Consider the following 27,249-nt stretch of genomic DNA (forward strand, 5'->3'; position numbering starts at 1 on the left):
CTTTTAGTCACCTCAGCATTTTACTTGTTCGTCCTTTATTTCGTCTCTTGGGTCCTCTGACACTCAGCATTATGTAATCTGGACTTATTTCACTGCCCAAATGTGCTGGGACACATCACAGACAGGAATCTACCCTCAGACCCTGAGAACCAGTGACTGTTTCCGCTCTGGTTTTTGGGCGTGTGCTGCTGACGCTTTGAAGGTGTTAGCAGTAAGAAGGGAACGTCTTACTGCGAACACGTCTTACCGTTTGACAAAGATGGGAGGATGTGTCACAAACACACTGGTCACTCGAGTTTCCGTCGAGTGACCAGTGTGTGACACAGAAAGGAAGTAAAGCAAAGCATTCAGGACTGATGGGAACTTCTTCACATACATTTGTGGATTTGAACTTAAAGATGGGGTCATGTTCTGTAGGAAGAGGTTCTTACAATTTACAATCCTGTAAATTGTAATCACACAGTTGAGACAGGAATGTGATGGACAACATATTTGTACTCATCTGTAGGCATTCATATCTGAGGGGCGGGTACGGATCTATATTCATGTCAGTCCAGAAAGCATTCTGTTGTACGTTTATGCTGCTGCATGCTGGGAATCCAAAAGCACAAGAATTTCACAAACACATTTGGAGATTTGACATATTTACAAATGTAGCTACACCCACACAGAGTGAGAAACACTTACACAACTCTCCACACACATTTACAAATAGATTGGCTTCAGAACTGGCCCGACGCATCCTCTGCACCGCAGAAAAAGCTGAATCTACAAATGAAAAACCAGAGAGTCGGAAAATACTGAGAGCATAAAAAAACTTTAATTAAAAGAGACAGAAAACACATGAATACAAAATATAAGTACATAAAATGAGATATTTTTGATGCTTTATTTTTCAGCAGAGCTCGCTTTTGGATAGTTTTAATACAAATATTTTTTTCAAAACTGAATTTTCTGAAGTACCAAAATCTACGGTTACAGTTGAACTAAAAACAGATACCTCCCTTCCTACATGAGATAAATGTTTCATCTGCACACGGATCGCACTGCAGCTTCAACATACTTATTTATATATCTTGTGAATAAACACAAGAGGAGAAGAGGAAAAACAGTTCCATTATTTTGATAGCTGCGGACATTTATAGAAGTGCCTTCAAACTGAAAGCCTATCCCCCCATCTGAGAATAGTTCATTACTAAAACTAAAAAAATACATCAATGTTTAGTTCATTTACTGAAGCATAATTTTGTAAAAGTAATGGAGTTAATTCTAGGGTTTGAAATACAATCTCTTTCTACTGATTAACTATAGTTCTACTGATTATGCAGTGCAAAAAAGCCGACTCTACTCATCTAATAGACGACGATTACTGAGAACACACACACAGCCCCCGATAGCTCAGGGCTTTTGAGAACACACTAATAACAGTTGAGAATTTATCCTACTCAAACACATGGTTTAAAATGGTTTCACAAAGTTTGGCATAAAAAAAATTGCCACTTAAATAAATGCTGCCACTGTTTTGTTGGTGTAATTTATAGCATTAAACACCTTGAAGAAAATATGTTCATGTTAAGCACTGAGGGATTTTCTCCACATTTAGAAGATGATAAAAGCACTGAAACAGACTGAATTCTCTGTTAGGACGAGTTCATTTACAGATTTGTCTTCCACATCTTTTTTGCAGTAAAATTGCAGCACCAGCTGTTTTTAAGGCACAACGGGAACAGAATTAATGTTTATTAGATTTGTAACACCCCTGCAGCCATATTATCGAAAACAACAACTTATTTAGCAAGTCTCAAAAACATGCTGGGTTAAATGTAGCATAAAAAAATTATGTACAACAGCATGTGGTCACATTTTGAAAGCCAGTATTTAGTTCCTCTATGTAGCAGAAAATATGACATCATCTGAGCCGCCTAGAGACAGCAGACAGCTCAATGATGGATGCATTCAAGTGGAAGTAGTAGATTATTTGCATCTTGTGTTTTTAATCGATCCATTAATATGCTTTGTCAAACTGTCACAGACGTATGAGTGAGAGGCTTCGAGTGACAAACCTAAGAGCACCTCCTTATAGCACGACAGCCCGTCTTAAGGGACTGTCGTGGCTCGAGTACAAGTAATGAGGTCCAACACGTTAAAGGTTTGGATTGTGTGTGTACGTGTGCGTTGCGCTTGATTGCGTTTGGAGGCAGCGGCGTTCTCTCTCTCTCAGTGCAGCAGGTGAAGCGACTGGTGAGCAGAGCTCCATCAGGTCAGAGGAGAGGGAGGTGCCAGCAGGTCCGGTGGGCGTTCAACTATGAACAGGTTCCCCATCAGAACTGGGACAGAGATAAAGAAGAAGTGTGATGACGACTGACAGAGGGAGTACAGGAGTGACATCACAGATACATGATCTCACTACGGAGTCAGGTATGAAAATACACATTCACAAATGGTGTGAACAAAGTGTGATTGGTGTAAAAATAAGTTCAAATCCACTCAACAAGATGAAAGGTTAGCAAATCCTTAACCAGACATCATTGTCCAGATGATCACATGATAACATCAGGAGTAGTTTGATTTTTTTGTTTAAAATGTATAAAAAATGTATGAATAAAAGTTAACTAGTAAAGTGTTCAAAATAACAAATGAAATAAGAGTAATGTGGCCTTCAATTAAACAAAATACATGAATAAAGTACAGTATTTTCCGCACTATAAGGCGCACCTAAAAGCCTATAATTTTCTCATAATCCCGTAGTGCGCTTTATAATCCGATGTGCCTTGTATATGGATTAATATTAATATTAGTATTGGTTAAAAACAAGATCGCTGAAAAAAAAGCCAGCAGTCATGCTGCACTGTCACCAGGGGCACCCTCAGACAGTATTCAGGCCGTACCACGTCGCCTAACAACGGTAGTCAAGGGGCGTCGCCGAAGTGCCGACTCTCACTCGTGCTGTTTGACTGCAGAGCAGCCTGCTGAGGAGAACACCGGTGACCGGCTACGACAACGTAGCAAAACATTGGGAATTTTCAACAATTCTATCAATAAAGTTTGACTGACTGACTGATCTCAGTATTTCCCAACTACTGTGGCGTCGGAAATAACCCACTTTAAAGTTAATTGGTCTTAAAAATGCTATTGTCGAGTGTCAGTACTGGATTCTAGTGACGGTCCATTCTATTAGTCTGTGGAAAAACACGGAGAAACTGGTGTAAAGGTGAATGAAAGACTCTCAAAGCTGAACTTCCAGCCTTTTCTGAAATTTCAAGAGCTGAGTCACTGCTAGACAAAGGTGTCTGGTGTGCTGCACTGATTTGTAAATGTAGTTGATAGCTCTGGGAGCGAGGCGGAGGGGCGCATTCAGGCTTGTGTATTCTGTCTGCAGTGACGTGCTGTGAGATTCACGGCGGAGAGACACCGACGTTAAAGTCACTTCTAGGAGTAAAACAGCGTCACATTTGCCAGTAAATTAGCAGCCTGACATTAAAAACTAGTTAAAAATTGTTTAGACAGCAAATAGCTGCACCTCACCTCCGACTGGACTACCGATCGATCAAAACAATATTTAATAAACAAAGACGAACGTCGCTGCATCAAACTTCAGATCAGGAAATAATCCGCCCTGTTCGAACTGAGTGGAGTGGACTCAGTTTTTAATGTCAGGTTTTTTACTATGCGTGTTGACTTCTTTCTACGTTGGCAACGAGGCTCAGAATGGCTTCATTGAAATAACAATAGCCTTTCACCGCTGACTAAAGGTACTCACAGTCATGAATGCTCCATCTAGTGGACGGATAGCGCAACTACAGCCACTAGTTTTTTAAATCTATTTTAATATTTTTATTATATGCGTCGTATAGTCCGGTGCGCCTTATATATGAAATAAATTATAAAACAAACAATTCATTAAAGGTGCGCCTTATAATCCAGTGCACCTTATAGTGCAGAAAATACTGTAATAAATTGGTATATGTAAACATGCTGGAAAAAATTTAAAAAACAAGTAAAGTTGATTTTATTTATCTACTCAGCTCTAAGAGAAAATGATAAGAACAATAGTAAGAAACAGGGTGATGCTGAATTTAGAAAATCCTAATCCTACACTTTGAACAGAACCCCTCCAGACATGTTGTTCTCACCACTGTCACAACAGTCCTCAGGAGAGACATAAAAATACATCGCTGTTAGTCTCTACTAAACCCACGTGTGGTCACATCTCCTCCAAGTGTGTGTTGAACACGTCTGTTGTCACGGTTACAGCTGAACCGCGGACCCGAGTAGAATTCATGAGAATCTCTCTTATCCCTTTCTATGGCTTGCAACTGCCTGTGTGTGTGTGTGTGTGTGTGTGTGTGTGTGTGTGTGTGTGTGTGTGTGTGTGTGTGTGTGTGTGTGTGTGTGTGTGTGTGTGTGTGTGTGTGTGTGTGTGTTTATTTTACCTGCAGTATCACAGGGTCCCTGAATGCCTCCTAACAGCGGGTCTCTGTCTGTGAGCAGTTCAGGGACCAAAGTCAAATCTGATTGGTTGGATTCATCTGGACATCCCTGAAAATGACAGTTAAAAAAAAAAAAGTCAGAAAAAAACGCACAAGCACCAAAAACAAAACGGTAACAGCAAAGCTTTGTTCAGTAAAATAATATTCACAAATTTTAGAGAAATCAAACTCAGGAAATGAATTGTAATTATCTTTTTCTGTTTTCTTGTGATCAAATTCCAAAATTGAGAAACATTTTCATCCCTTTCCTCCCCCTCTCTTCCTCCTCCTCCTCTTCCTCCTTCCACTTACCAGTAATTTGTGGTTGAGAAGAAGTTCCTCCTCTATGGAGGACGCGTCTTGTTTGTGTCTCTTGACCAGCTGAGACGTCACCTCATCCAGATCACCAGGCCTGAGAGAGGAGATTCAAGTCAGGACTGCAGGACTACATTCACACCGATTTAGTGTTTATTATGTGACACACATCTCAGTCTTAATACAGCTGTCTGGAGTATAAATCACTATTCACTGTGGCTGAGGCTGTACTACGGAATTAGGAGTGCTATGTGCGTTAGTTGTTAATTTCTCTTACAAACCCATAAAATATGTTCAGATTTCTGCAGCTCCAGGACAAGCTTCATAAATAATATTTTTTATTTGATCAAAGAATATTTTTCCCTCAGGTCTCCTTAATGATAAAGATTAAGGAAGGATCAACAGATCAATGCCGTCTGAGAGGGAACTGGCTTATCGTACCGTTTCCTGCTCCCTGTGACTGTCAAGCGTTCAGATGAAGAGGAGGAAGGGTTATCGGCTTCCGCTGGCAAACTGCTGAAGAAGGTCAGCTGGAAATCATCATCCATAGAGATGTAAGGAGCCAACATGTCCAGATCCATCCCGTCCTTGTCCTGAACAATCAAACAGAGGAGCAGGAACATGTCACACATTTAGACGCGATGCTCGTGTTGAAGTTTGTGTTGCACAAAACCTTCAAAACCTGATTATATAACGTACATTGGTTATTTAACGGATAAAATAATCTGTGTGATTTTGTAAAATTTACTGTATTTGCTGGTCAAAAAATGATTTACAAATTTTAAATGGGAACATTATTGTCAACAATTACCCCAACAATAACCCCCATAAATGAACAAACATCATGAAATGTGTGACATTATCTTTTGACATGTTCATTTCAAATCGACTGAAAGTTAAAAAGATGATTTGTGGATTTAAACGGTTTTCAATGAGAATACATGTAAAAGCTGCTACTCTTGTTATTTTTATTGTTAATAGTATTACTGTTATTAATAATAATATTGTTATTGTCATTGTTATTTTTTTATTATTAGTATTACTAATTATTATTATTACTATTATTATAAAATTGTTATTATTATTATTATTATTATTATTATCAAACATTGAGAAACAAACACTTGAAGATTTAAAGACTTGAGGCTCGTCCTTACAGCAGGCAGGGGATCAGGTGAGGATGATGGTGATGATGAAGTTGCGGGGCTGAAGATGGGTGAGAGGAGCTGCAGCAGCTGAGGAGTGCACAGATCCTCAGGGCGGTCTGGCACCACGTCAGGACTAGATGAACAGAAGAACGACAGTTCGCCGCTCGAGTCTACGAGAGGAGGAGGCGTTAGAAATACTCACAACATTCGTCCATATTTCTCTGTATTAATGAAAGTACAAACCCACAGTTACAAGTGATTCTCTCACACACACACACACACACACACACGCCCCTAGTCTTCGTCCCACCTGGCGGCGGCACTGCGTCTCCAGCCTCAGGACCAAACTGAAGATCCTCCTCCGGCTTCTCCTTCGGTTTGAACGTCGTCTCCACAGCAACGCTGGGATTCGAGCCTTCATCCTCGGTCTGACTGGTGCTCATGACTTTTACATGTGAAGGATCTGAGTCACACATGTCAGCGGCTCCACAACCCTCTGGAGGGAGGGGTTCAGCCTGACCATGATGGATCTGCTCAATGGAGAAAACGACATCTGGCTGCTGCACCGCACTGCAAAAGAACAGCAACAACAACTGTCTTGATGATTAATGTCAGACTTTCTGATAGCAAATTCTTCTTTAACACTCCTTTGAGGACCGCTCTGACTCCTGGGTAACGTGAACCCTCAGCTTTAAGTACCTCAGAATGAAGTTGAGGCACACGATGGCCTCAGGCTGCGACGTCTTGCTGCTGTACAGAACCGTTCCCTGAGTCTCCACCCAGACAAAACCACCGCTGTGTGCTAGGAAACGGTAGTAGCCGGTGTTCACCTGACCTTTGGACAGCACTGCACCGTGGAGACAGACAGACGGACAGACAGACAGGAAAGACAAGTTTGTTCACACTGACTCTCATGGTTCTTCTTCTAACGAATATTCTAAATCTATTTTCTTCTGAGGGCTTGAAACTCTAAAACATTCAAAAGTAAAATGTGCTCATCTTCCCTTCACTCTTCTCTTAAAAGTATTTCAGCAGGTTTACAGACCGGAATAATAAAACTGCTCTCAAATTCAAATTATATTCAAGTTTAGTTCAAAAGAGAGAAATGTTACAGTGTTGCTCATAAATTGCTGTGTTATGTAATTCCTTATTGATGTACACTTGACATAATCACTCTGAAACTCACGTGTGCGCAGACTCTTGCTGACGTGTTTAGAGTCAAGAGCATGATGAAACTCGTAGGCCGAGCGGCCAATCAGGTCTTCTGGTTTGTATCCCACCAGCTCTGTCACCCTGGAAGCAGAAGAAACACAAGAATGGAAGGAGAAACAAAAATTACTACCAGATCCACAGCCTTCAACTCGCTCTCTTTAGTTCACCTGTCAGTCACAGACATGTGGGTCATTTCTAACCCTGGAGCAGCTGAGGACCCGTCCTACCTGCCCTCACAGTGCGTGAAGTGCAGGTCCATGCTGTGGCGAGTGAGGAAGGTGCAGGAGTCCAGAGGGAACTCCACGCTGGACGGATGAGGGATGGGCTCACACAGCAGAGTCATCACTCTGGGAGCAGAGGGGGCCCCACAGCCCTCGCCAAACGGACGCATGTGACCTGTGCAATGAAGAACCTGGAGAAGCAGAGCCAAGGTTTACTTTAGTAACAGAGTGAGCTTTAAATAAAACAACATACCGATAATAAAACACATTTCTCACACACATTAACTATAGCAGTTCTGATAACATCTTGACATGACTTGAGTCAATACAGAGGCCTCAGACGATCTGTGTTAACAGCCTAAGATTTAACTTTGATGATAACACACCTTCCAGGAGGCGGACTTGATGTTGACAGTGCGCCCCCTGCTGGTCAGAGTGCTCTTCATCTGCAGGAAGAAGTTCCTCTCACTCCGTTGTTCTGCTAACAGTGTTTTACTCACACCTGAAAGCAACATGACAAAGAAGTGAAGCCAGCCCCCAGCTGGAGTCCTGTTTTTATCCATTAAGACTCAAAAATAATCAAAGCAGAAAAGTAGCAGTACGGTTCGTCCAGGAAGAGCTGGTATCAACTCTCCTATGTGGAACAGCCCTTACTACTATTTATCAGCCCAATGGGAAGACAGAACCAACTCAGTCCACATTAATTCATGGTAATGCAGACGGCTTTACTCACAGTTGATTAGTTTAACATGGAATATCAGCATACACAGCTCATGACATTAAGAACTGCACAGAGGATGTTTTCTAACAACTGACAGACCCTGACTTTCATCTCCTGCCACCCATAAAGACTGTGGCTCACCTGTGCGTGGGGACAGCAGGTCACTGAGCTCCTCCTGATCACAGGGATGGACGAAGTCAAACACACTCTGACCCAGAAGCTCCATCTGACAGGAGCAAACAATCAACACACAGAACAATTAAAAAAAAAGGCTGATAACACATCAACATGTTTCTTTCATCTTAAATATCATTCACTGACATTGTTTCCTCCGTTTTACACATGTGCAGTACGTGTGTATATGTGTATTTTGTGCGACCAGTACCTCGATTAAAGGCTCACTTCTCATTTTAACTGTAGCGTTCTTAAACGCCAATGAGATCTTTTGCAGGAAGTCAGAACGTATGAGGTCTGGAATCATTGGTTTGAGTCTAATCACTATTCTATAGTATCCAACAGGTTATTTACACGTGTATTGCTAGTTGTAGTCATCATCATGTAATTGTTTCTACAGACAGCCAATTTAATACTGACAGGAAAACTTCTCCTCCTGCTCTCCATTCTGCTTGAGTTAGTCAGTATAGGTCAAATACCGAGGACTACAGAAAAGCATCGAATACATAGAAAGAAACAGCAATTCAGAACCAGAAGCATCATAAGACGCGTCATGAAAGACACGTTTCTTCATTTGGTCCTGCTTTACCTGCGTGATGCCGATGTATTTGCTGACGTTCTCCGTCAGGTAAATCATGTCTCCCTCCTCAGTCACCACCATGATGAAGCCAGAGAGTACCTGGGGATAGAAAGTGTCCATTGGATCTTCCTCCTCCTCTTTCTCCTCCTCTTCTTCATGTTCATCTTCCTGAGTTTCAGCTGATGAAAAAAACCACTTGGTTATAACAGTAGATGTTTTTATGTATACTATGGACACAACAATGCAATTAAATCCTTATTTGTTTCTTATTTTCATCACCTGAGTAATAAAGGACATTTATTTGTCCTTCTGTTATAAAGGAGTCTATTACTCTGCAAGATATCATTAGTGGTTGAAATATTTTTTTGCACTGCATCATTTCTGTCATAAAACATTCATGTAAGGGTCCTTCTCTGGCAGCTTCCATTAAAAAATACATTTCTATGTTATTACATTAAATATTAACTGTAACACAAACACACAATTTTCCCTCATCCCTGCCTTCATTGTGTCTTCAGTTTCATCGGTTTGGTGATTTCAGAACATGTTTCCTTAACTGTAGTTCAAAATGACCCAGTTGATGAACACGTTAACAGAATGATAATGAATTCATAAAGACAACTGGAGGGGATTCCGAAGATGCAGACCGACGCCAAAGTTAAAACTTCACTGTAATCTAATTCAAATGATTTGAAACTCTTCTGCAGACAAACACAAACACACACGGTACAGATCACACCTCCAGTCATCCTCCTGATATAGCAAGTTAGCATGCTAACGTTTTGGTACTCAAACCCCAGCTGAGACTAGTGGGAAGGTAACATTATCATTAACATTTCAGGATGTGTGGTCATAATTGGAAGATGTGCTACTTACTGGGTTGGAGGAGGCGGCGCATCCTCAGGAAGCTGAGCGACGCTCTCATGATGGCAGACTTGTCCAGGTGGGTGGACACCTGACGGGGGAGAGGCAGCGTGTGAGCGAGCTGGTAAAGGATCTCCGTCTCCTGACCCCGCCGGTGCCGGGCTGCATCACGGGAACGCAGCTTCCTTTGCTCCGAGCTGGACCTACAGCAGACGAAAAAGAAGAGGAGAGAAAGAAGATTTTAAATTGGCCAAAGACGTACATGACATCAGATTCCAGGTTAGCGATACACAACAGAAGTAAAAACTGATCATGTACTCAAAACTACCCTGCAAATGGAAGAACTCCCTCTGAGCTATGAAGATGAGATTTTCAGATTTCTGAATCGTAAAACAAATCTGAGAACATTCTGGTTCCACCTTTGCTGGTTTTGTTTCTTACATTTTTTTGTTCTTTGTAACATATCTTGGAAGTGAGTGCAAGACATTTAGTTTCAATGTGTTCAAAGGAGAACAACTAACATGAGGAAACGGGAGCACAGCACCACAGAGATCAGCCCTGCGTACATTCTTGGATGTTTTTTAAAGTAGAAACAGATCCAACAGTAAAAAATGGGCAAATGTCCTAAAAGCTAAAGAAAACAGAATGTTTTTTAACATCTGTTGCTGGAGACTGTCCAGGTCCTCCCTCTGTAACTCTTCCTCCCTCCCTCTTCCTCTGGTTTTTGGTCTGTCTGCACCGCTTTGAATCACAACAGCTGTTTAGGGAAACAGTTCTCTGCTCCAAGGTACTCCCATTAACTCAGAATAAATGTGTGCCTCACATACAACCAACCTCTGGCAGAATCCTTTGACTGGATAAAAGCCACAATATGTTGTAAAATAACAATAATGAAGTGTTAATAAAGTTTCCATCACCCCCAGGAACTCACTCATGCTGACTCAGGAGGTTTCAGAAATCAAACCGGACTCAAGACGTCGCAGCACAACCAGGACCCAAGATAGCAGCGCGAAAATAACTGAACAGCTGATGGACAGGAAAACAGAACACAAGGTGCCAAGTCAGCCAGGGCTCTCCGCTACATTACAATGTGAAATGAATCCGGGCAACACGTCTCCATTAATGATTTCCCTCAGAATGAAAACGCAAATTCTGTACTTCAGATTTCAGCAAAATCCACAAGAGAGTTTGGATCTAACACTGAACGATCTACACTTTATTTTTTTGAGCTGCTAATGTTTTCCATAAAAATTCCCTTAAAAAAATTTGTTCAGGGCCATTAAATGCAAAAAGACTGAAGACTTTCCATGAGTCACTGTGCATGCTGACCGCCGGAGGCGTACGAGCCTGATCTCATATACAGTATTTTCCGCACTATAAGGCACACCTAAAAGCCTTTACATTTCTCAAAAAAACGACGGTGCGCCTTATAATCCAGTGTGCCTTATATGTGAAAAGGGTTTTAGAATGGGGCATTCATTGAAGGTGCGTCTTATAGTCCAGTGCACCTTTTAGTGGGGAAAATACTGTATATAAATGTTCAAAATGTAAATGATCGTTTCGCTGTGTGTCTGCCCAGTGTGTTACTGTATCTCAGTTTCTGTTCTGTTGGTGTTCTGATTAGCTGCTAGCCAAGACGTAACATAACTTCAACACGAAAGGGACCAAAGACTGAACATACAGTATATGGTAACCTTCCACTACTCATTAGTGTGAACTCTACCCTTCACTGTTCAGAGGGAGGACATGATGTCCTCGCCAGACACCAGAATGGAACACACCCCGCCTTCTTTCATTCAATTTAACAGGCACTACAAGCAGCAAAGCTGATAAAATATTAGTGGTGATTGTTTATGAAACATATTTTCAGTGCTGATAAAAGATAGACACACACACACGTTTTCTGAGTTTCTGAACAAAGAAGGATTATACATTCATATTACATATATTACACTAAGGATTTACACAATCTATTTATTTATAACTGGTTCAGGAAAGGACTGACAGTTTTCAGATGAAAAAATAATAATTTTTTTCAAGTTTCTTTTTTTTCTTGACAATGAATAAATAATGCAATCATTGACCCAACAACATTCCAACAGTCATCCGAGAAACATCTCGGCCTGTACACACACAGCTGGTAAATACCAACCTATCAGCTCCGACATCATCATCATCATCACTGTCACGTGAAGAACTTCCATCATCGTCATCATCATCTCATCACAACGGCACAGCAGGTGAACATTTGGATGTTGACGCTGACGAGTCGGACGCAGAACTTTTTTGAGATATATATTTACAAGACTTGGGTTTTGCAATCTGCAATACTAAACTAAATATCTATAAAAAATCAACAGATCAATCAATTTGTCACTGTCATCTGTTCTTCACAAACCAAAACAAAAAAACTTTCGATTGGTCAAGAAGATAATCAGGAGATCAATGGATGAGTGTAATGAATAAGTAGTGCTAACAGAACATTCGCTGCAACGTTACCAACTGATGTAAGTATTAAATATGAAACGAAATGGAACACACCCCCACTGATGTCATGTGACAAAAACAACACAGGCAACATTCTAGTGAAACCAAACATCCACACACACCAGTGTGAAGTACAGCCAGTCCTTCTGTTTCCTATTCTGCTCCTGCTGCCAGTAACGCTCCGTCCCACAAACAGCAGAAAGAGCGTCAGAGAACACAGTGTTCTGGTCAGGGAGCAGATTACGTGTGTGTGTGTGTGTGTGTGTGTGTGTGTGTGTGTGTGTGTGTGTGTGTGTGTGTGTGTGTGTGTGTGTGTGTGTGTGTGTGTGTGTGTGTGTGAAAAAGAGAGAGAGAGAGAGAGAGAGAGAGAGAGAGAGAGAGACAGTTTCACGTTGGAGCTCCATGAACAATCATTCAACTAGTAAACTATTCATCTCACCCTGACTTAACAAATCACAGATTCATTACATCTGTCATCACAGTGATGACCCAAAAGTCACTTTTTTTTTTAAACAAAAACCTTTTATTTTTTGCTTATACTCATGGAGTTTAAAGGTGAACACATGATCCCTTTGTCTGTTGGTCCTCATGTATGCAGTGACACTGAGGATCCTCAGGTAATGAATGTGAAGGCATCTCCACCCTACAGCTATTATTACTATTATTATTATTATTATTATTATTGCTCCTTCATATTATTTTATTCATCCAAAACACACACTATAACACGTGTTTGCTTTTTACTATTTCGAGGTGAATGTCCTCGGAGAGGAGAGAGTAGTTCATGGAGTAACTGCGGTAAATAAAGAGGTTTTCACATCTTTTCTATCCATATTTCACATTTTGCATTCAAATATAAAGTCACTGAAGGTCAGCACACAACAGGGAAAACTTGAATTTATGCAAAACACAAAGTCAGCACAGTTAAGTGTTTATATGGCTGTTCGTTATAAAAAAATATGAATATAAACCGGAATATGAGTGTACCCACTATTTTTAGCTAGTTTTTCGGGCTCCCAGCGTGAGGTCAACTGAAGTGATCAAACAATGCGACACGAAACAACTCGGAATCCTAACACAACAATTATATACATTTTTAGTGATTTGATCTTACCGTTTGACGACCACTGCGTCCTTGTCCGGCTGCATGATCGAATTAAAAGCAGAGTCGTGGTGCGATTACTTTAATAATTGTTTACTCTTCCATGATAAGCCAGCAAACTCTCGTGTAATCACTTCGGAAAAGGTAAAGAAATGCTAATTTCCGTTCACTTTCAAAATAAAAGTCTCATTCTGCTGACGTCACTAACTCCGCCTCATTACTAAGATGTATTCATTGAGAGATTACCCAGTGCGATGTGGTAGCACTGGATAAGTACTGGTGATTAAATCATTAGATCTGACACTTTACTGGAATAACTAAACCTAACCTTTATTATACTCCGTAAAAATAATTGCGTTTTGTGCTCTGTGTGTGTGTGTGTGTGTGTGTGTGTGTGTGTGTGTGTGTGTGTGTGTGTATGTATGTATGTATGTATGTATGTATGTATGTATATATACACACATATATATATATAGTGTAATATATATATATATATATATATATATATATATATATATATATATATATATATATATATATATATATATATATATATATATATATCCCACAGATTAGTATATGTAATGCTTTCCGGTTCTAAATGGACTGATGTTTTCGACACTTCCGTCTGTGACGAACAAATAAGTTCTCACAACACGCCCATGTCACATGTTTCGGGATGTTTTCTTCTACCTGCTCTGATGAGTAATGAAACGGACTTTATCTGTCTTTATCGCCCTCTATCGACAAACAGGCAGACCTGCATGGACGAGTGACGTCAGTCCGTAAACCTTGTTTCCTGTTACATTTGTTTTTGATGAGGCTCAAACACAACCTCTACAAATCACTGAATTAAAACACGTGTTTAAAGTGTTTTAAATACAAATTAGACAATTCGAATTGAGTAACTGCAACTTTTATTCTTCTGCTTTTGCATTCATGTCTAGATTTAACACTTCTCAGAAGACAAACGCAGCACAACTTGGATCAGTCTGCTACCATCCATCCATCATCATTTCCTTCTTGAGGGTCGTGGGTTATGTTGGAGCCTCTCCTTCACACTGACAAATAGATTTAAAACGATGTCCAACTAGCAAAATGATTATATGGCATTTATAAAAAGTGTCTATGACTAATATGGATCTGGCATCAGTCCAGCTGCAGCTCAATACTCAATCACACACGCCCGCGCGTACACACACACACACACACACACACACACACACACACACACAGTTATTTTATTTTCACTTTTATTAACAGGTCTCCATATACAAAATTATACAGTGTTATTATTATGCCATTATAACTTGCACCAGACCAGGCATAGAGTGTGTGTGTGATCCTGATTGTGTGTGGGGCAGTGCACAGGGAATCTGTATTTTTGAAAATAGAGAATCTATATAATACAGAAATAAGAAACTTAAAAGCAATCGCTGAAATAAGGTGCCTTAACTATAGCCTGAGATGTCAAAACAACAACAACAAAATGACCAAAACCGTTGGAATGAGATTTGTTTGTAAAGCTCAGTTGTTTCTTTGTAGAATGAGGTGTTCAGATAAGAAGTTATGGTGAATGACTGAAATAACCCAGGTGGCAACACCTGGCTGTGATCGCAGCTTTAGATCAGTTTATTTATTTGGAGGTTCAGGTAACACGTTACCTAATGTCCCAACAACAAAGTAAATATAACCGTCTGTTTATCTAGTGTTCATTCTGTTGTTCATTTCCAGCTTTCACACGTTAGACTAAATTAGTATTTGATTTGTAGAATGATGCACAATATTCTGACATCAGCTCAGAATGTAAAATCAGATTGATACTGAATTTTCCAGAATGACTCAAATAGGATTTTTTTCCTACTACCCAAAAAACCCCCGCCCTTGTTGTTTCTTACAAAGTACAGAAGAAATTAAAAATACATCAGCATTTGTCTTCTCAGTTAGTCCTTGCAATTCATCTGTCTTTCCAAACCAATACAAAGTTCACATCCAAATATGGAAGAAATAAATTTAATACGTCTCATAGCATTAAAACAGCTATGCATCCATTTTGTTTGTATTAGACAGAACTACTTTCTACCAGTGGATTTTATTGTGAGTCTAGATCAGTTTCAATTTATCTCCAGTCTGGTTGTTGGTTGTTAAACTAAATTTCAATTTAGTTATAGCTGAATTGAAATTTAGTTTTAAAAAAAACACCTAAATTTCAATTTGTTAACCTAAAGATATTGCTCCCATGGGTTTACACAAAGCACCCCCCCCCCAAAAAAAAAATTCTATTATAATATTTTAGATTTTTTTGAAGGCTTCCATCTTCTGACAGAAAAAACAAAAGAAACGTGACTTTTCTGGGACGGCTGCAGAAACTGCACTTAGCTTTTGTGGGGAAGAATGATTCCTCATGCTGGTTGTGTTGACAAATTTTGCTAATGTGATGAAAAAAATATAACTGGATATTTAAAAAATAATCCAAATATAGTTTCAGATAGTTCTTGTTTTCTGTGTTCCAAGTTAAGATTTCCTTGCACCTTTTTGAATTTATTAACGGTAATTACTTCAGTCAGATGAAAGACACTTGGCATCTGGATGAGAATGTTCGTCTCATCGTTTGATTCAGATTCTCTCATCACAACTTATTTCACACACAGACATACACAACCACATTTTCACAAAATGTAGCCAAAAAAGGAGCGAGGAGATGACAGTCTATAAAAAAGGTTGTTGTAAAAAATAAAATAAAGTGAAATGTTCTGATGAAAGAAGTAGATATGGAGAGAAGGACGAGGAGCACACAGTGAGACAGGAAGGATTTGCATGCTGCATGAATACAAATACTGACTTATGAGCAGTCAGGAACACATCTGCATTCATATACAACAAATGTGGATAAATGTGTTCAATCTCTTGGGAAAAATATCGATCGTAAGTTTAGTTCAATTTCATATTGGGGTGAATTATTCTGTTTACATCAGAAGGGAGCGGAACAAGTTTTTTTGTTTTTACCTCAAACCGTAATGAAGCACAAATTAAAGGTGAGCTTCAACCCTGAGCTCATTCAAGATACACTCAGCAGACATGCTGTTGCTATGACAACTAAAAGGATTGTGTAGTATTGTTAGGCAGACTCAGACACAGTGAAAGGAACCTGGCGGCTCGTCTGTCCTGCCAAGGGCATGACCTTGGCTCCTGCAGTCCTGGAAGTTGCTCTGGTATTTATGAGATCTATTGTCACACAGGTAACAGGTAACATTACAACTAAGGAAAAAAAGATATGCTGATGCAAATAAATCCAAAATGCAGTGAGCAGCCATTCATATGAGACGGGAGTTTGTTGTTTGCTACAAACTGGGAAGCTATGAGGATATGTTTATCAGTGAGCTGAAAAAAGTTCAAAATTTATAGCAACCAGTCATTCAACATTTAAAGTGCTTTTCTTAAAATCCCACTAATGGATTCATTCCAACAATTTCTGGACCAACCATCACATATACTGTACACCTTGTTGATGATATGAATAAGATGAATAAGAGAGCTTAAAAAGTGTCTTGACAGTAAATACAGTAAAATCCCTGTAAAGAACTAATTTCATGCAGGAAGTTGACTGTAGGTGTATTTGGTTTTCCAGGGCTGTCGTGCTCATTGATGGGTTTTTACCTGTTTCGAATGACAACGAGGCTAATAAGAGACTTTCAGGTGGGCTACAGAACAGGCTACCTATTCTTGTGCAGCAGTAGAATTTCTTTAAAATAAAGACCAGCAGTGGTGAGATCACCACTGCTGTGAACCTTAACATAAGTAGGTCAAGGATCTAAAGCCGTGCTTCATGAAAGCTCTGAGGAACTTCGTGCTAAACGTTATAAAGCATGCTGATCTGCAGTAAACGCCAATCATGTCACTGTTGTGTGTAATGGCCCATTAACCAAAGTACTGGAAAAACTAGCATTTAGCCATCATGATGGAGCTTGACTCAGAGTCGGGGGAAAACCGTCAGTCAGCAGACGTCAGCCATTCTCTCTTCATTGGTTAACAGATTCATCTCCTCACTTCATGCATGGAAAAAAAAACATCTTAAATACAGACATGTAAGACATCTACTGCTCCCTCAAGTGGTTGGTGCAGCTTCTGGACTGACTGAACCCACCAGAAAGAAGGACAAGAATGAAAACCCAAAATAAGCATTCAGTGTCATCATCAGGATAGAAAGCCTCAGAAATAATCAAACGTGTCATGCAGCATGGTGTTAGAATTCAGAGATTTTAATGTCCCCTGACACGTGTCTTACGCCTCAAAATCTGCTCATCTTTGCATATCCAACTCCAGTACAAACAAATGACAACCAACAAATGAACAAAAACAGTAATCACGAAATGCCTTTTGGGAGGTTTATAATAGGAGGTTCAAATCTGGGAAATATAAACAGGTTGTTTTTGCTTGTAACCTATTTTGGTGACTTTTATTATTCAAATAATGTCAGGAATCTCAACAGAGTCATTGAGAAAAAGAATCAATGATCAGAATTATAAATGCAAAGGAAATCGAAACAAATTTTGACACAGAGCGCTCTAATTTAAAGAAGAACGCCGATTAAATCATCTGTAGTAAAAGTAACCAGTGAAATGGAGGGGAGGGGGGTAATAGGAGCAGTTTCTGCACAGATGTCGAATCAAACAAGACAACAAAACACCCTGATATCCCTCAGGGCAGCACAGGTTGGACTTGTTGATAGGACAGATCGATTTACTGAATGTGCAAATTCCTGCAAGAGGCAATTCAGGTACAACAGGAACGGAGTCCAGGACACAGTATGCATGATTCTACAGCGTAAGGGGAGTGTGTTGGTGTGTTTTTCTTGTTGGGAATGTGCAAGAGCGTGTTTGTTTGTGAAAGTTAATCATGAAGAAGCTCTATGTCCACGCATGAAAGAGAATTATTGTTATCCAGAATCAGCTGAAGTGTACAGCTCGCAGCCATTCCTAATATTGCTCTCTGTGCTCGGTTCATTTAAGTCTCTTGAAAAAGCCACAATGGACCCGAAATGCTTCTGCCTCAGTTGACAGATTAAACCCGGCTCGCTTTCAGGGACAAATCAGAGAAACTCTATCACACAAAATAAAAACACATTGACATCTTCAAGTTCTCTAAAACAGCAGACATTCATTTTAACTGTGGTTTCTATGTACAGTAGAAGGATCTTCATATATTAATAATCTTCTTCTTTCACGTTTTTTTCTTCACATCCTTGCCGTCCAGTCATTATTTCCATACACGTTTGTTCTTTGTATTTATAGAGTATTTTCATTATTTACATTATAAATTACTACACAGTCTTGTGATAAAATAAATTACTTAAATACAATGGCCGTGGCTTTTACAATGTCTTTGAAGGGGTAATGGCAGGGGTGGCGTGGAGGAGATGCTGAAGACCGAGCTTGGCCTGTTGTTCACCCTGTGCTGGTCCAGGGTCAGCGATGGAAATGGAGAAATGCTCCCTGTGGGTTAGATGCAGTCTTTACAGGAGTTCACACAGGATGAGGTGGGAATGAGTGTCACGAGGTGGGAAACACTCGGACAACATAGGGTGCCTTCCCGCCCCACTGCTGACTGCATGTAGCCCTTCAGATTTAATCTGAATGTAGTGTGTTTACATTTAAATCTGAGGCCTCATCAAGATGACTCTTTTGTATTAAAATGATTAAACTCTGAATACTGAAACTAACCTGCAGTCTGTATTACAGTAAATTATTGTAAATACTGTAACTGAGTGGATCTACACTCAAATAAACAAAAGTAACAGCCAACTCATTAAAGTCTAATTGTGAACAATTATTATTATTGATTACTGTAAGGAATGAAGGTTAATTCCTTATAGGATTACTAAGGAATTACCCTATAATTCCTTATGGGGTAGATACAAATAAGGTATAAGTTTTTAATATATTCCATGGTATGTGGACACCTGGGACCTGTCTTCTCTAAGCCTGATAATTATCAACTCGATAACGAAAAACTTCCCCATCTAGCTAAAAGCGGGTTCATGTTCCTGAGCTGGTGTTTGCAGGTGTGTTTTATCACGACTGTAAACTGGAAGCAGAGCACCGTATTCATCACATAAAGAGAAAACTATAGAATTAGAGGCATTTAAAAGAAGTCTTGTGTAAATCCAGGTGAAAAACAACAGAACACACACTGCCAACGCAGGAGAGGCAGCTGGGAAATAAATGACAGACTGAATGCTTAATTAACAAGCTGATAATACCACCAGCCCTTCATTAGGGAACAAGTAATGCCACCATTATTACATTTGGTAATTTCATTCGCTCCAGGCTTTACTCACACATATCCTTACAGTACGAGTATTTTATGGTTTGAACTGTATTCTTTCAGCTGCAACCCCAAAATCCAAACAACTCGATAGGGAGTAAGTAAAAAATGTTTTTCCATATAATGATTTAAAGCATTGCTTTAATATCTTGTAAGTAAAACATGGTCAGAGTTTAGTGATCCAGTCTGTCTCTGTTGTAGCTGAGATTCGCATTAAATCCCAAATCAAATGGCTTTCACAGTGGCTGGCAGAAATAAATGGATGAACAAGGTTAGAGAGGACTCATCTTTAAAGAAATAGAATTTAACTAATTTATGTGTAAAGCTCTGTGATCTTAAATGAATGGTTTTCCAGGGAGCTGATTGGTCAGTATGCTGTGCTTTAACACATTGATCTGTAAACTTGAATATAATGTCAGTCGTAGTCCTGGAAACTCAGCTAACCTCAATCAAACAATTATAAACAGCCCAAGAACAAAAAGGTGTCCACATACTTTTGGCCATGTTATGCATTTGGGTGACCTCACCTGACAGGTACTTGATAAGTCTGCCAGCTCTTTATTCAAGCTTTCATATCGGTGCCAGATTACCAGCTAGCCCTGCAACTCTAAATCTATCTGAAATCATGTTAGCTTCATGCTACATGTGCAAATAGTTCACGGAGTGTTTCCCACCGCCGTGGCAGTCACGTTACTACAATCAGCAGGGAACAGGATTTGGACGATGGCAGGTTCAGAGAGTAATACTGAAGGTTTAATACTGCAGAGGTACGTGGGGTATGGCCACGGGTTGTTGGCCCGTAGTTTAGCATCTGAAGATCAGTGAAGGTGGTTTTACACAGAAAAGACAACAAATAATACAGGAGATGATAAAGAGGGAAGGATGAGTGCAAAACTTCCAGCTATACCACTGTGCCACTTGGAGAGTTCCCGTTCTGTGCTGTCAAGTTCTGAACAGAGAGATAAGACATGAAAGAAAGTTAGACACGAGGGACGAGACCAAAGGATCTATGTTCTACTTCTCAGTGCAAAAAACAAAACAAAACAAAAAACTCTTCTCAGAGTCATTTTTTGAGTGTTCAAAGAAGAAAAATCTTACTATTCATTAGCCTGTCTGCAAAATACCACTGAATTCATAACCTTATTTTTGTTCCTATCTTTGCTGATACAACAAGAATATTAATTAACAACTAATATCAAATAGTTAATGTCCCAAAGAAATACAATTGAACTGGAAACAAGTTGAAAAATGTAGAGTTTTTTGAGGCTTTCTAACATTTAACTGAGCAAATCAAAGAAAATAAACACCAAAAGCAGTAAAGAGTGCAGACGTACCACCTTCCCAGGTCGTGCCCAGGTGCAGATGAGCCCCTCCTGGCAGGCTGTGATGATGCAGTCGTCCATGAACACCAGGACCGTCAGCCTCTCGTGTGCGATCTTCTTGCACACCAGTGGCTCCAGCAGCGGCACCTCGTGCATGCGTGGGCACAGCGTCGTCCCCAAAACCTTGGCGGCATCGAGCCGGTTGCTCCTTGGCGCCACGTTGATCTTATCGTTGCTTTTGCTGATGTTGCCCAGGCTGTGGTACCTCTTGTGCTCCTTCTCCACCCCGCCGCCGCAGCCCGACTTATCCGACTTGCGCTCCTGGAGCGACAGCGTGGCAAAACGGCCGATGCTAAACGGAGTGCTGTTCCCTCCGCTGCTGCTCCCGCCCCCTCCTCCGCTTCCCCCGCTACCCTCTGAAGTGCCCTGACCCTTGGAAGCGTTTGCCACAGCGGGGTGGGGTAGCGAGTTGGAGCGAGACAGGGAGCGGGGAAGAGGTAAGGGAAGCGTCGGTGGGTTGGTGGGGCCCGTGTTAGTGTTTGGAGGGTGATGATGTCCTTCAACTCCTCCGGTCCCACCCCCACCTGAAGTACTGTTAACCCCACCGCTGCCTGAGTTGGACAGCGAGGGCCCAAAAGTGTTAGTGAAGGCACGGGACAGTGGCAGCCGTGGGTACAACACGTCATCTGTCAGGTCCCACAGACAGAACTGTGTGTCCTGCCCCACTGAGCCGAACCGGTACGTCACGGCGGCCGTGCCCCCGCCCTTAGAGCTGTGGCGGGAAAGACGGGACAACGTACTGCTCGTTCGGACACGGCCGAAGTGCATTGAGTTATTTGGCGCCCCCTGGTGGAGGTCCTCCTCACTGCCACTAAGTTCCATAGGTTCCTCGTCCTCCAGGGAAGTGGTGAAGGGGTCAAACGCCACCACGTTGACCCAAGACTTGTGGCCGTGACCCCTGGCAACAACACGGCTTTCAGCGAATGACCAGACAGTAACCAGGTCGTCCTCCCCGCCTGTGGCGAGGTATTTACCGTCAGGACTCCACGAGACGCACAGCAGCCCACCGAAGTAGCTCTTCATTACCCCTTGTAGCTCCATGGAGTCAAAGTGGAACACCCGTAAGCAGCCGTCCTGGCCGACGCACGCCACGTGCACGCCGTCCGGGGAGAAAGAAAACTCATTGAGGCCACCCTCTCCCACGGCCCATCTTAACAATGGGTTGCGTGGCGTCTTGGTTTTACAGGCGTAGACGGCAAAGCCCTCGCCCTGCCGCAGGAGAGAGTACTGCGGGGCTGTGGTGCCGCAGGGATGGTCCACGTTGTAGAGATAGAGGTGGCCGCTGGCATGGGAAGCCAGGAACAGGTTCTCTGACTTGGGAAGCCATTTCAGACACGTCACCTTGGATTTGTCTATCAACCTCTGGAAAACAGGAAGGAAGCGGTCGGAGGAAAGATGAAAATGTGGAACAAAGGAGACAGACAGATAGACATTTTGAGAAAATTAGGAAAGAGAGGATAGAAGAGGAAATTGAAAAAACGAATTTGTGAGCAAGGTGTAAAGAAGAGTGAAAGTAGAGATATTAAGGAGAGGAACTTTACATGTACACCTCTAAAACAACTAAATATGAACAAGAATAGGGCATGCATGAAGGAAGCAGTAGAAGACAGAAAAGGTCTGTAGAGATCCAGAAACAGGCTGCAGCTGAAACAAATTGAAAACTGACTAGAAGCTCATTTCTAAGGCTCGAAAAGATTCACGAGATAAAGTTTGAATGCAGCCTAGATTCAATCGGGAATGCCGTTAAAGAGAATGCAGCAGAGGTGAGGAAGTAAAAACCATGCAAACAATGAAGCCCACTAGAAGAAGACAGCAGCTGATGCGGCGTACCAACAGCGAACCAACAAGGACAAAAAAATTCATATAAGAATGACAAATTACTTCTGATGTAGCGCGGGAGACTATACACAACAAGACGGATCTGAAACAGTCCACAATTTACCTAAATTAGAGGAAACGAAACAAAGTAGACGCATATTTACCTCCTCATTAAAGAGTTTACTGGTTTCCTTCTTGATGGGGTCGAGGTACTGGACCTGTCCGGCTGAGAAGCCCACGATGAGAGCGACACTCTCCGCTGTGGCAGAGTACTGATTGAAGTCGTGGCATGTTGGCTGAGTCCCTTTGTAGATCCTCTTGTCTATTGGCTTACTGAGGTCTACAGCCTGAAGACAGAGTGGAGACAGACGACCATGATGTGGAAGCAGAACAACCCCGGGGAGGGAAGGAGGGACAAACACACAAAAGACATTTAGAGGCTGTTTAATGGGTGCAACTTTTGGAACTCTGGATTCATTTGAAAGCCAAACTCCACACTAAAGCATTGATCCAAAATGTCAAATGTCATCTGAGATCACATCTTCCATTTCTGGGTCCATTCATTATATGCTGATGCATTTTTATTATTCTGAAAAATGGCAAAAAAAACCACAGACATTTCCACGAAAGCTATATCAAAGTCTGAATTGAACACATTTTTCATCTTGCAAAAGATCATCAAATTTTGGTCTCAGAATAAAGGAGCAAGTATTTTTTTTCTTGAGCTGCTTTATATGTCGACCTTCTACAATCATTGAAGGAGAAATCCATCAAACAAGGCGAAGAGACTCTGATGTTTCTTTCATAAAACAGAAAGCAACAAGACTGCAGGAGTATTTCCAGGCAGAAAACACTGCTCATGTTATTGGTCGACCAACCGAGATCCCACCAAAGGTCACATCTGACAGTTTTCTGAGAATGGCACCGTAGTGTCAAGATTCAAGTACCGTAAATTCTGGGCTATTGAGCACACCTGTCTATAACAGTTCTACTTCCTACTTAGACAGACAGATAAGACTGCCTTCAACTTAAAAGCTACATCATATGGCTTTCTTCACACGCTGTCCATCATTATGGGAAAAATGTCTGTTCAAAAGACTATCAAACTATGGAGGAACAGTATCTTTCTCGGAGCATTATCTCTTGCATCTGTCTTGCGTGAAAAATGTAGTGGAAATTACATTATACACATGTACGAACGGAAGTAGATAATTAAACTGGTTAGTGATCTTCAATAAGCTGTCTAGACCTCTGGGTTAAAAAACACATACTAGTGACGTTGGAGAGATTCTCAGGCATCCAGGAACACCAAAACACGACCTAAAAACTTCTCATTGGATGATCAGCCAGTAGCTCCTGGAGGGCAGCGTTCACAATGATTCATCAACACGACCAAGATCAACTTCTTTAAGGACGTCGTTTGGATTTGATCAAGAGCTTCTTGCTGAATTCCATTATAAAATGAAAGGCTTCCTCCTTCAGTCACAGACGGCTGCAAATCGAATTATTTACTTGTACGTAACAAATGAATCATTATATGCAAAGCATCAGATCAGAACTTGGCTTCAACATGCAGCATTATTGTTGTACAGAATACGCCAGTATGTCCATTCTGAATATATGAACAAGCTATTTTACACCTGGTGTACGTTCTGCATTCAGGTGTAAACACAAAAACCAGACTAGAACCATTCAGTTCTGGATAATCTACAGTTCATGGACACTGATTTTACTAAACCACCAGGAGTAAATGAGGTATAAACGGGAAATGAATGTGATCTCTGCCTCCTCAATTATAATAATCACTGTATCGGCAGCGGATACAACTCAGTTTGAGGCTGCATGATTGCAGTAATAACAAACTCCAGTTGAATAGAGTAGAATTTAAATTTACCTTTATCCTGCCTGAACACAACCACAGATTAAGCAATACATGACGTGTAATCTCTGATATTTATTTGCATTGTGATAAATAGTGTAGTCACATGCATGTAAATGCAAACAGATGGTCTGCAGCAAAATGTGAGTCAATGACTGCAGAGTAAGCCAAATTAGATCAGTCGTGAAAACAAGCTAAATGAGCAATGTGAACCTTCATGACCCAGAAAACAGAAAGTGTGACTGATGCGCAGCGAAAGGAAAGGCTTGACATTTTAAAAATATAGTCAGCAGCAACGCCTTCCATCACTGATCTGTGCTACATTAGAGGAAGAGAAACTTTTTGTGTCCTTCAGTTCCTCCTCCCAAATGGCTTATTAACATTTCTTATTGAGAAGCAAGTGGTGCAGCTACCAGGAAGCAATTTCCTCCATCTAAAAATCCTTGGTGCATGTCAGCAATACTAAGAACAAGCTCTTTAAGGACAAATGAAGATTATTGGACTAGACTCCAGGGAAGGAGTATAAACTAATATAACTGAATAGATTCAATTTAGTTAAAGTCATGACTGAATTGAAGTCAGATATTATGACAAAACATTGCAAATAATGCATCTATAAAATATTTCAGCTACACAGTAATCAAATGCATGAGTAAAAGCAAATCCTACATCCAGCAGTTCCATGTAGGCCTAAACCGTAAACCAGGGGGCTGATCGATACGTGTCATGAGGCTTCCAGTGAATTTATGATCAGGTGCAAATAAAAGAATGAATTTAAAAATCTAACACGTTGCTGTGCTGCAACATGAATCTGAACAGGAGTGGAATAAAAAGCACAGGCGACTCGGTGTCTCCATAATATGGTTAAAGTGGATAAAACTACAGAAGTTTAAAAAAAAGTCCTACAGAAAACAGTTCCTTCACACCAGTGTTTACCTGAATATCTCCTTTACTCCAGTGAGGAACAACAGGAGGGTGTGTGTGGGGGGAAGTTTAGAAATAAACAAACAAATAAACAACCACTGAGTGTATCCTGGTGGGATAAAACCCTACTGCCCCCCCCCCCCCCAGGAGTGACCACCACCAGCAACGTGCATCCATCTAAATGATTTCACCATCAAAACGCACTACACCGCATTTCTACGTTACGCACCGCATGAAACCTCCTGGATCACGCGTGATCCACGCAGCACCAGCGCCCAAAGCAGGGCTCCGTGTCCGGGAATGAATCCCGGTCTGACGGCATCGGTGTTGGGCTAGCATGCTAAGCTAAGTCCGCCTTCCATCGGCCGGTTCGGTCCGGCTCACCTTCTTGATGTTGGTGTAGGTGTAGAAGTAGAGCTCCCTCCCGATGTTGAAGCACACCCGCTCCGATTCCTCTCCCGGGTCCTCCGGCTGCAGCTTGACCATGGACACCCGGACGGGCGGCAGGAAGCCCGCCGGGGACGAGTTGGCTGCTGCATTGGAGGAAGATGATGCGGCGGCGGCTGCAGCGGCGGCGGCGGCGGCTGCAGCCCCGGGCCCTTGCAGCAGCCCGACCCCTCCGCCGGGTATCGGACCGGGTCCGGCCCCTGGGCCCAGCGTGGCTCCGGCGGACGGACCCCGCGGCAGCCCGCCTCGCTGCTGCGAGTCCGAGAGGGTGAGCAGTTTGTAGAAGCCCTCTCTAGTCCGGAACTGGGATTTAATCTCATTGATATCCTTCAGAGTGCCGCCATCTCCGGCCATTTTTAGTCCCAACACACCGCACAGGAAACCGAGATTCTGACCTGGAAATAATAAAAGCAACAGTAGAGAAAAAAAAAGTACTAGAATAGAAATGGGAGAGGCGAAGGCGAGCAGCAGGAGCCGAGCTCAACTAGGCCGACCAGCACTCCCAGTCGACTCCAGTTCATTGTACACCAGCAGCGACCACCACAGCACAGCGACCTGACGGATGATCGGCGAGGGGAAGCCTCTCCGGGTCGGGGTAAACATCCTCCTCCTCCACCGCGCGTCGGTCTCCGTCCATCCGCTGTGCGTAAAGCTCGTCCGCCGCTGCGTTGACCAGCAGGATGCCGCTGGTGCTGGCCCGGGCTGCCGCTGCGCACTCCCACCAACGTGTCGGGGGTAAAGAGAGGGCATGCGTCCCTCCACAACCCGCCCCACTTAACCCTCACTTAACCCCCCCCCCCAGTGGAGAGAAGATCGCGTTGAAGTCACGGCGCAGACGAGGTGCTGATGTATGTTCAGGAGAAGGTCTTCAATATATGAATACAAAATGGAATAGTTCAGGGAATTTTACTTTTTAAAAAAAATGGTTTTCCTAAATTAATTGATTTAAATGACACGTTTTTAAGTCGGCTAGACTGTTTTGAAAATTGCTGAAAATATTCTGCTTTTTGTATGAAATCAATCGTGTTTTCCCACCACCTTCACATCCCTATATTTGTCTTCAAGAAATTGATTAAATATCTTGTTTTGCAATCAATGCTTTCTTCAGAACAAATGATGGCTCTTATCTGCCACTAGTTGTTTGAGGTGTCAACTTTGCTCAGTTCACTCCTCAAACAAGCT

At 41.6% G+C, this 27,249-nt stretch overlaps 2 protein-coding genes across 4 annotated transcripts; both read right to left on the minus strand.

Annotated features, from left to right (window-relative positions):
* Positions 1-798: 798 nt before the first annotated feature.
* On the minus strand, positions 799-13,440 carry hif1al (hypoxia inducible factor 1 subunit alpha, like). 3 transcript variants are annotated; one of them, XM_068318184.1, is made up of 15 exons: positions 13,306-13,414; positions 10,636-10,730; positions 9,717-9,907; positions 8,850-9,019; positions 8,228-8,312; positions 7,752-7,867; positions 7,372-7,556; positions 7,119-7,225; positions 6,632-6,779; positions 6,243-6,502; positions 5,942-6,102; positions 5,226-5,377; positions 4,782-4,881; positions 4,434-4,539; positions 799-2,327 (listed from the first exon to the last, which is right to left on the minus strand). In XM_068318184.1, the coding sequence occupies exons 3-15, from the start codon at positions 9,763-9,765 to the stop codon at positions 2,257-2,259; spliced, it is 1,710 nt and encodes a 569-aa protein (XP_068174285.1). In that variant the 5' UTR covers positions 9,766-9,907; positions 10,636-10,730; positions 13,306-13,414; the 3' UTR covers positions 799-2,256. The 3 variants fall into 3 exon arrangements, with proteins under 3 accessions (XP_068174285.1, XP_068174284.1, XP_068174286.1); XM_068318183.1 differs by lacking the exon at positions 10,636-10,730 and having other exon boundaries at positions 13,306-13,440; XM_068318185.1 differs by lacking the exons at positions 10,636-10,730; positions 13,306-13,414 and adding an exon at positions 11,857-12,415.
* Positions 13,441-14,437: 997 nt separating this feature from the next.
* Positions 14,438-27,169, minus strand: zmp:0000000529 (WD repeat-containing protein 20). The gene is made up of 4 exons (XM_068318305.1): positions 26,005-27,169; positions 22,982-23,164; positions 20,952-22,361; positions 14,438-20,566 (listed from the first exon to the last, which is right to left on the minus strand). Exons 1-4 carry the CDS (start codon positions 26,419-26,421, stop codon positions 20,519-20,521), a joined length of 2,058 nt encoding a protein of 685 aa, XP_068174406.1. The 5' UTR covers positions 26,422-27,169; the 3' UTR covers positions 14,438-20,518.
* Positions 27,170-27,249: the final 80 nt, after the last annotated feature.

This window comes from Antennarius striatus, chromosome 6, assembly GCF_040054535.1.
Source record: "Antennarius striatus isolate MH-2024 chromosome 6, ASM4005453v1, whole genome shotgun sequence".
Classification (NCBI taxonomy): Eukaryota; Metazoa; Chordata; class Actinopteri; order Lophiiformes; family Antennariidae; genus Antennarius; species Antennarius striatus.